The sequence below is a fragment of the Saccoglossus kowalevskii genome, chromosome 8 (genome assembly GCF_978046115.1).
Source record: "Saccoglossus kowalevskii chromosome 8, keSacKowa6.1, whole genome shotgun sequence".
Lineage (NCBI taxonomy): Eukaryota > Metazoa > Hemichordata > Enteropneusta > Harrimaniidae > Saccoglossus > Saccoglossus kowalevskii.
In genome coordinates this window covers 28,072,386-28,083,229 of record NC_140648.1, presented here as the reverse complement: position 1 = coordinate 28,083,229, position 10,844 = coordinate 28,072,386, and the positions used below count along the sequence as shown (strand labels likewise).

The window sequence follows — 10,844 nt, the reverse complement described above, 5'->3', positions numbered from 1 at the left end:
GAACAGTGTACCCGGCCTTCCAAAGAATAAAGTTATTAATCACTGGCAACGTACCTTCTACATATTATGTACCAATATATATTGTTTTATTTTCTAAATGTTCTAATTATTGATACGGGTATCCTGGTCTATTTCATCAGCTCTATTAAGGATTGAAAGTAGAGCTCAATCATAAACAAATGAAACCGCTCTAAAACCGTGAACTCATTTCAAATACTAGTAATTCGCAGGATACGTATTTCTGGCGAAATAGAAGTTCGTGAAAATAAGCGACATAAAGCCTTAACCAGCATCGCCAATTTGTATGCCTCGTATACTTATTCATAAATACTTGTTTTTTCAAATCGGCCGACTATTTGTGGATACTAGTGTAAAATTATCATAACGGTGGAACGTGTCCGCTTTCATAATTTCTTATGGACATACACATATATTTAAAAAATTAAGTCAGTTCAGATCACCACACCACAACTCTAAAATAACACTTTTTCGCATCGAAAACTCGTGTTCACATGATATATATACATTGTAAATAAAAAATTGTTTTGCATAGTGCTGCGCGCATACAGCCATCAAAAGCTCTTAATCATGACGACTATTGATACCATAAAATGGCTTAAGTGTTCACTGATCGACAGCATTTCTATAAAAAAATATTTGGTACTGATTCAACACCACAGATGACGGGAGTCAGCAAGCGGAGACATCTTAAAATGTTGAATAGTCCAAGACACCGGCTGAAACGTCGAGCGCGTAGAAAAAGAATCCAAGTGTCGACCCGCCGACGAACATCATAGCCACCGCGACGAAAGACAGCAACGCTAGCAGACCCATACCAGACAATCCATGGCCACTGTTGATGTTGAGATTAAAATGACATAATTAATAACTCTATTAACTTATTCAGTGATATGTATTTACACATTTTTTTTTCAGACATTCATTTGCATATTAATTCACTAGGATCAATCTATCACTAGTCTGAGGATCAATCATACTGATTGTTGTCTCCATTCTCTCCGCTATAAATAAGTACATCCCGCTTCCCGGGGCCGTGCTTGCAACAGGATACTATACTGTTATAAATTACCGCCAAAAGTGGCTGTTTTTTTGCATCAGCATTCAGCCAATAACAGTCACTTGAGTAAAATAATTCTTGATATTGTCCTCAGTTGATGCTAATAACTGTATAATACCTCACCACTCTCACGAAAACAATCGCTCTAGTACCCCGTCGAGGTCGGACTTTAAAGTCACATATTATGTAGTACACGTGGCATTTATACAAACCCCTCCACTGTAAAAATTTAGGATTGTTGAACGACACAGAAGATAACTCACCTTGTACATCCAGAACCGAGCCTTGACCCGAATAACATGATAAAGCCTCCGAAGAACGACGAAACGAGGCTGATTCCGGGGACAATTGCTAGTGCACCGGAACACAATGCAGATATGAAAGCGCCAACAACCGCACCCAACACGTAAATTACCTACAGAGAAGAGAACCCCGATCAATACATTTCTTCTAAACTATATTCTCTACTATGTTTATTGATTTTAACTTTCTATTTTTGAGAATACCAAATAAAAAAATCGGCATATAACACACGAACCGAAGACATGTTTTACCCATGATGCAGCAGAAATTATGTTATCCCAAGTAATTAATGAACCACTAGTACTAGTTTTACGCACAACTAGAGAATTGATATTATTTCAGAAACAATTCAGAGAACAAACCTGCCACCAGTTACCAATGCCTCTCTTGAATTTCGTTAAGTATGGAGACCATGATTCCATTCGTTTTGTGACCAATACTTGCGATGCCACCGTCGTGTAACTGCTGCTACCACCCAGGGTATCGGCCACACTAAACATAATAGCTAACTGCAACAGACCGATGACACCACCTGAAAAAACATGAAATACAACACACTTGAAGAGTTGTGTTCAAGTCACACGCACAATCATGTTAATTTCGCAACATTGATTTAAAAAAAAGGATTCTGAATGTGTATAAGCAATGTCGTGTACTTTTGTTCAAAAATGCTGTTTCATTTAAAACCTTAAACGATTCTTGTATCGTATACCAAATATTTCCCACCGCACGCCGGCGTTGGAATAATATTAATGGTCACTGTACAATGTCATCCTTACCTCCAATCCATGGCGGCCACGCCAGTGCCGTCATAAACACTCCGTCATCTGTCCGATTGGTGATGTAATCCTGCAATCAGAATCAACGTACAATCTCAGTGCTAAATAAGTTTGTTACATCTTTACATATGTTGCGTCGTGAAAATTGTATATATTGTGACTGGCAGGGTACGTTTGATTGTCTTGAACTTGAATTATTTGTAAAAAAAAATGAGCTCCTCAAATAGGTTTAAAAGAACTGGAAATAACAAAAACCAAACAGTGCAAGTTGAAAACGCAATCCACAAGAATAAAATGATTTTTTTTTTGCTATGTTATTTTATGGTTTCTCTCGTGTACTCTCTTTATGGTATTATCTTAAACGACTAACACGGCGTGCATACAGAACGACACTATCCAAGGGTGAGCCCCTGGCCCTGCCATATGCATGCTTACACACGCTTACCTCAAGTTCTGTCTCCCACGGAAAGAACCATTCCAGTACGAATATAATCACGAACAACAATACTGCAAACGGCAACGCCAATGCTGCAAACGGCCACTTTATGTAGTCGTCGACACTGAATCAGCAAAATAGTGAAAATAATTAAATATTTTTTTCGTTATTTAATTTTCGACAAAATGACGAAACATCGTTAGTGCGCGTGCGTAGTTACTTACAGGTGTTTTTCGTACGATTCTTTGGGTGCCATGTATTTATTCACGCCTGGTACACAGAACCCGTACGTGAACGCGCCCACGAGACAGCCAAACACCGTCATTACTGAAACCAAAAACATAGTCAAGATGAAGAAGAATATCCCATAGTGCATAATTATACAGATTGTTTAATGAATTAAAGCGGGGAGTCGTCACCTGCGCATGCGTCAGATGGCCATAGCGTGTCATTGTTTACAAACAAGCGTCTACCCATGAGCCTTTGCGTTTTTTGCGTGTGTTGTTATTGTCACTTGGGACTCAATTCCCGCGCGTGCGCAGGTGACGATCCTCCCGCTTTAACAATTTACGTTGTTATATTAAAACAACGAATAAGTATACATATTGATTAAACTACGCTCACAATGACGTGTGCATTGTCATTGAAACGGAAAACTCGGTCATTTATTTTTATTTTTTATTAAATGACAAACGCAGATTAAGACTATATCGTCACTGAAAAAGACGCCCGAACACCAACTTAATTACGTCACATAGGACGGTGCAATGCCAAAGTGACAGGAGGCGATGGGAGTTGTGAACACACTCGTAACCCAGTTTAGCGGTATCTAGGTCAAACGCCAACAATATTACTTACGTGCTTGACCTCCTCCAACCCAGGCACCTACTTGAGCCAGCACCATTCCGGGACACTGTGAAGAAAGCAACAACAGGTGTAATAGAAACTTTGAAGTGATAACACCGTCCAGGCTTCACCCAGCGCTTTACAATGTGACAATATATACAGCAATAACTATGAGTACTTGACCGCCTAACAAAAATGCACCTTGTTTGTGTGACAACCCGTGTATACTTGCACTTACCGCCGCTGCCAGCTCCATGCCCGCGCCGAGGAGAAACCCGCCAACACATATAGTGAGGAGGCCTTTAGTTGTAAACGTCGCGTAGTAACTTGCCCGCGTCCTTTGGAACAGGTCTTTAGTTGCCGGAAGATGCGCCATGAGACAAAAACAAAGCAGGCCGACCATAACAGCGGCCAGAAACATCTTCATCATTATCCATTTCTGGTAGATAAACTGGTAACGGATTGAATTAGGTTCAAAAACTGGAAAATAGCAAAGTGCATTGTTCTGGTCAATAACATAATACAGCAGCAAAATTGTGTTTATAGCATTTAACCTTTTTTAAAATTTATAAATGTACACGTACAGGGAAAAAATCAATTAAAAACAAAATACGCCTGAAGGCACAAATACTAAGTACTTTCATAAAGCTAGTTCTAACGATATTTGAAAATTGCATATGTGATTTTCTTAGTTCTACTGCATTAGTAAGGAATTGCCTAAACATCTATTTTTCTATACAAATCAACATTCTAACCCTAACTAGGGTCCCTCGGACAAATATCAACTCATTGCAATGTGAAACGTCCTTCCACGTGTGCGATTCATTACTGCTCTATAAGGTTTCACTCATAGTTACAGTTCAAAATAATTAGTTCTGTTTCTTCAACCTGTCCGTTTACTTTTCTCGTATGCCTAGTAAGTGGTATACGATCTTGATTTAAACTTAAGCTGTGTTCCTTTAATTTAAAGTTGTATAATGAGTTTAGAAATATTTGTCACGTTTCTTTTTACTTAGTTTTGAATCCCATGTAAAGTTTCAGACTTGATTTGTTTATCATGTTTTCCCTGCCCTTGAACTTGTCAACATCTTACACATTTTTTTGGTTAATAGTATAATGATTTCTACAGTTTAATGCTTGTAATTTTATGGCTATAGGGCGGTGGTCGTAGCGCTGCCCATACCTTAGTGTAACTTTTTCTGGAATTGTTATTCTAGTAAGATTATTAAATATAATTTCAATATGGACTATATTTATCAAGTTAATATTCGATGTGATTCACGCCAGACTCTTGAGTTGTCTTCTTCTGTATTATCCATCAAGTCACTCACATTCGAATTTATACGACTATATTGCGTGCGAGCAAACTTTAAACATCGAACCTCCCGTACTTCATATAGGTTAATTGCGTTCAGCACGTACCCGAAAAGGAATTTGAACAGAAATGCATGGTAAGATTGATTGTAGTGAAGACAATGAATAATTTAGTCGATAAACATGTCAGCTTCCGATCAGTATAACTCACGAATGCCGTAACATCCCAATTTTTTTTTAGAACGTATACATTAATTCATGATACTATGAGTATATTTAAATAATGTAAATAATATCACCATGACGACAAAATGGTCCTTGAAGAACACTAATGTCGACGACCTACATGATCCCCGACGTTATAATAAATTACACATTACAGAATGACCTGTATAATGTAGGTTATCGGTCGTCGCCACCCGCATCGAGTTAGATAATAAACACAGGTTGGTGTTGAATTAACATATAGTTGCTCTGACTGGTGTCTCAGAATATATATGTCCACGTTTCAAAATGAAGACCGCCGCCACTATTCGTATACGTTATGAAAATTACATCGAAAGACAAAGTCCCTAGCAACCAGTCAGTGAATTGATACTCAAGACGAGAGGAAAAAACACATTTAATCTCGTTCCAGAAATTGACTTAAAAATCAATACTACTCCATCGCCGGAAAGAAGGCTAATATAACGCATGTGCGCTCAGATTGCTTAGATATCCACACACAGTAAGTTTAAATCGATTTTAAAATTGATCCAAATACTGTGGACTATATAAACACTTAAAGCGCGGTGGTCGTCGCGCAGCGCGTGCTCGAATTTCATGTAAATAAACAATGTATTTTACATGCGTTGTATACGTCGCTATGAGTCCCAAATCGAACAGGACTCAGCGCGACGACTGCCGCCCTTTAAGGTCGACACCATGGTTGTTCACGCATTTGTTTCTTTAAAGTATATTGTAACCTGACGTTTTTATGCTCTACTAAATTACGGTGGTAGGGGTTCTGCGACCCATTTTATTTTTTCAGAACCTTTTTTTTAATAAGATGTAGAATACATTGTCAAGCCTGCCTCTCCCATATAAGAGTGAAGATTTGAAATCGAGTAGATTACGTTTTTTAATGTACAAACGAAGTTATAGTGATTATGTGACGTTTACACAGAATAAACAGTTTGGATATGATTAAATCGGTAAAGGACTGTCTGATATTGTAATTGACATAATGCATCAATTTAAATTTCGCTTCGGGAAATGAACCTTTTATTGAAACTAAGTTTACCGACTCTAAATTTATACTAGCAAATACATTTTGTAGCAAACCGAGGCTCATAAAGCCAAGCATTGCAGACTTTTCCGTTCAAGGCATGGCGTCATCGGACGCCTGTGTTTCAGCTATTTGTCAAATACGAGAACTGACCCAGAGCATCGGGCTATATGGAGCAATTAAACGAAATTACCCCAAAAAGCCGATGTTTTGTCACCGAATTTAGCACACACTTCAGCAGTTAAAAATATTAACGACCGAGCAAATAGCGCTTATGTCATAATAATGCTTAACCACTGATAACACATTGCTAATTTGTTAAGTTGTGGCGATCGAGGGCCACCTGCTCTATTTCAAAGTCTGAATCCTGTAATATATGATTGCACTACACTTAAACTTACCCCTTGTTTTCTCCAGCACAATACCGAAGACTAACCCAGCGCAAAAACAACCCGTTATCCGTACTACTGTTTTCCACAATGGCTCGTCTTCCGCTGCTTTCTTCGGACACACTGTCACCAGTTGTCCCTGTCCATTTTCTAGGTCTTTTTCGTTGGAGTGTTTATAGCCGTTTGTTAAGGTAGCGCCGTTCTTCGCCGGGATATCGGCGCCTGGAGATCCGTTGGTATCAGTACCTGACCAAGCCAAACGAACGGATGAAGTATTAGACGATTTATCAAGATCGTTTGGATATTTTTTAAGCTCGGACATAGTTTTATATTTCCCGCAGTTCTAAGTATAATCACGGCAGTGTTGACGTGTAAATGGTCTCTTCGCCGCCCCTAGCATACACCCACTGTGTCAACGCGTACAGGGTTACACACTGCGTACACTGTATATGACAGCACGACACAACACACCGAGATATACGATCTACTTTGTGTATGCCAATACAATACTGGCCACCACAATGTAGTCACGTGACCCATGCCCTGTATGTAGGACATTCGTTCACATTGACTTAAAATACATGTTCAGTTAGTATTCACAGAGAAAAAAAACCAGTCGGACTCCGGAGAAACAGAAATAATTGGCATAATTTCACATTGGCAACAAGTCTTGGTAAAAATTAAAAAGAAAATGACGAAAAAGGGTTTATTTTGTAAAACGTGACAAAGGTTGGCACTCAAACGGTTTAATAGACTATCTTTGAGAATTATTTATATAACATTTTAAATTGCACAAAAAGAATCTTGAAAAAACAACCATGAATAAAAGATACGTATAATAAATTAAGAGCGCATGCACAATACTCTCGTCGAAAGAATGCTTGAGGAAAAAAAAAAACGTTTCTAGCTTACGAACCATACATAATATTTGAATAGTCATTTTAACCACATTGAACTTGATGATGACATTGTACATATTCACGTAGTGTGCAATATAGACTTAATTTTAACAAAGTCCCTCGACATCTCTGATATCTCGGCAAATACGGCAGGTACAACACTCTGGTTACACGTTCAGGTTACACGGTAATCCAGATAACGTTTAAATTTGACTCCGATAGTAACATTTAAATTTGTTGTACAGCATTTAAATATGACATTATATATTTGTACCGCGATCTCGGTGTGGTAAATTATAGGTTTTACCCGAGTTTTCAAAATATCTTAATTTTATCAAAGCGTCAAGACTTGAGAATAAGAACCAGAGGATGTTTTTTTTGATACCTCAGGAAATACGACAGGTACAAAAGGCAGGTTGGGGCTTCAGGTTAAGGGCAATCCTGATAACATTTAAATGCGTTGTATAGCCTTTAAATATGATATTATACATTTGTACTACGATCCCAGTGTTGTCAGTTAGGTTTTACCCGAGTTTTTACACATCTGTTCATTTCAAGTTGTAAATAACGCTATTTTGACACCATTTGCGTAAAGATCTCGGAGTGCTTTCTATACAAAAAAATCTGTATTTGTAGTTCGCTCATTCGTAATTGTACGTGACCGACTTCTAAAACATGGCGACTACTCGACTCTTAGTTTTCACATCGCATTCTATTTGACAATAACCTTGTATAAGGTCACTTTGCCCATTCACTTGTATCTAGAACAATATTTCGGTAAGATTTGGTGATAATCATGTGGTTATATTTAAACGAAAAAAAAATATTCTTGATGCTTACTGTTTTGATCATCAGATCACTCATTTTCATTTGTTAGTTCATTCATTCGTAAAGTTTATTGTTGTCTTCATGCTTTGCCTTCCATGTTACCATTGGCAAATTAACCCTTGAGGTCATAACTCAACACGTGAGGTTATGGTTTACATATTGTAATGTAAAACCCATGTGTGCATGGAAGAAATGGTGAACTGTTAGTGTGACGTCACTGGGAATGCATGTGAGTTACTAGAGACATGTACAAGCATATTAACCCAACATGTCCTGGCCACCATTAGGAAATATACCACCAGTCCAACAACACCATCCACACACCATGATGGTGCTTTATGCACTGTAGAATTAACTTATTAATCCACCATGGCCTAGTTTTCATCAGATACCCCACCCAATAACAAACATGCCCTGGTTTATTTAAAAAAAACATTTTCTTTTCGATCAGTATGACATTGTTTTCAATAGACAATACGCTACCTCCATTTTCACAGAACCATCATGTTCACGTTCTATAACAGACTGTGTTATCGTAGATAGTTCGATATATAGGTCCGATTTGATTGCTGCTATGATATCAACATCACAAGTTCGGTAAGCTTTGCAGACACCTTAATGGTAAAACAATATAAAATATTCCCATCGATATTGCACACATGGTTCTCAGATGAGTAAGCCAGGTAAGCGTTAATAATAATGTCATCCCATCTAATGCGCATGTGCACACAAGTATTTTCAAGACGGCCTTGTCAGTCTCGTAATTTGGCTTGGTAATGAGCGAGGGTCGATCAAACCAGTGCTTTACCCCCCCCCCCACGTTTTGTACTTGTCTAGGCAAACACATATAGGGCCAATCTGATGTAGTGTACGGGCTTTAATTATTTTGGCTATAAACTTGTTTTAATTTTATTTTGTATTACTTTGGTTATTAATGCCCTTTTATTAAAATAAACTTTTTAAAGTCAATATCCTTAGATTGCCCGTTAGTACAATTTATTTCAAAATGAATAAATTGTGCGTATTTGCTTTTATGAGTAGGCTTATACATTAATGACAACCGCCGTGGTGACAGTTATAAAGTCATGGTCGATACGCAGCGTGACCAAAGTGCGTTAACCGGTGAACTCGTAGGTGATCACTGAATGATCGGTCAAACTCATCATGATAAGATAAACAACTGTGCATTTCAATCGTTTATTTCAACCGCAAGCTTACAAGTCAATGACATATTGTTCTTTACTTGTAAATGCAATAACTATACAGAGCCTTTGCTTAATAGGATCTATGGCATGCATTAATGATCGTGGTAAAGTTAGCCATTTTGACGACACCTATGCCCTTTGTTGTTAACACACGGTCCCTTATGGAAATCGTACATACTCAGGCTGGCTAAGCGATGACCTCGATTCCGGTCATCCCAAAGCGCGACATCGGGACAATAATTCTTTACAATAATGTACGTTTCTAATTCATTTCAGTGTAAGGAACAATCCGGCGCATGACAGCCATAACAATTGACCGTGACTGCGCCGTACGCACAGTGCCTTGTCAATTGCATAGAGCCAAGTTTCGTATCTGACAACACGAGATAGCAAAACCCTCAGATTAGATATCACTGTCAATGTTGATGTGATTTCAGAGTAATATCTATTTGGATATACTTTAATCCAACAGAAAATGATCATGCGTTTAACGCTCCACAAGATATACGGCAATTCATACAGAGTTGTTCCTGAACGATACGACCGGCGGCTAACAGCGGACAAATATATGTAGGCATGTTTGACACTGTTTATATACTGTAGGCATTTGATGATCAACATTTTTCAATTTATCAAAAAGACAAGGGTGAAAAATAGATTTTTGTTATGCAAATCGAGCACGATGCGGAAACCTTTCATTTAAAGAATAAAAGAAATGCAGTATAATAGCTTGAATATAGAGTTGTATGGTTGTGTATAATTTGTTATTTATAAAGACGATACCTTGAACCGTGCCGTCACCACTGAGCTCGACATCGTTCAGCGTGACAGAGTTGTTAGTCGCCCCGTAGTTTGTATCGACGCAAGCCATGATATTAAGTACCTCGTACAATTGCAATACTTGACGAGTCCCCTTTGTACGTACTTTCCCAGCAGTTGGAATACGTTTGGTTTGGTTACTAAATGCGTAGCTGATACTCCGATGCAATAATGGCCTAAATTTCGTGACAACAATGTGAGGCAGGCGGAGCCAAGCTGTTAACTGGAACGGATACGTGAGGGAGAGCTAGTGATTATTGAACAACGCCTACAGGTTATTATCGTGTGTGCTTCACTGGTATGCTTTCATATTTCACAATAGCACTAATGTGGCCCAGTTATAGTGCACGAGGACAATCTTCAGCGCCCCCAATCGACGGGCGGCTACCTCTTCTACTAATAGCCGTACAGAATTCTTGTGATTTTTTGTGATAAATGATAATATGTTTCCAAACCAATAATGGCGAAGTGTAAATAAAATAAGTCATTTGAAAGTCGTACAGCGCAGTGAAACTGGGAATTTATTGCGCCGCCTTATTTCATAGATTTAGGACAATGTATGACATCCAATCCACTGAACGTAAAATCTGCGAAGATTTAGAATCAGTTTTCAAGATTTGATGACATCTGTCTAATGTTAGTATTTATTTAACAATATCGGCAGATAATTCTGAATAAACA

General features: G+C 38.3%; 1 protein-coding gene across 1 annotated transcript; it reads right to left on the bottom strand.

Moving 5' to 3' along the window:
* Window positions 1-397: 397 nt before the first annotated feature.
* LOC100378393 (uncharacterized) lies at window positions 398-10,385 on the bottom strand. Its single transcript, XM_085502982.1, has 10 exons — window positions 10,128-10,385; window positions 6,425-6,658; window positions 3,681-3,922; window positions 3,455-3,509; window positions 2,821-2,923; window positions 2,606-2,720; window positions 2,161-2,230; window positions 1,744-1,913; window positions 1,342-1,493; window positions 398-853 (listed from the first exon to the last, which is right to left on the bottom strand). The coding sequence occupies exons 1-10, from the start codon at window positions 10,213-10,215 to the stop codon at window positions 709-711; spliced, it is 1,374 nt and encodes a 457-aa protein (XP_085359108.1). The 5' UTR covers window positions 10,216-10,385; the 3' UTR covers window positions 398-708.
* Between the last annotated feature and the right edge of the window lie 459 nt (window positions 10,386-10,844).

Coding starts and splice junctions, on each gene's coding strand:
- LOC100378393 (XM_085502982.1), bottom strand. CDS start 10,215: ATGGCTTGCGTCGATACAAACTACGGGGCGACTAACAACTCTGTCACG. Junction 3,923..6,424: donor TGTGCTGGAGAAAACAAGGG/GTAAGTTTAAGT, acceptor GCTATTTTCCAG/TTTTTGAACCTAATTCAATC. Junction 854..1,341: donor CTCGGTTCTGGATGTACAAG/GTGAGTTATCTT, acceptor CAACATCAACAG/TGGCCATGGATTGTCTGGTA.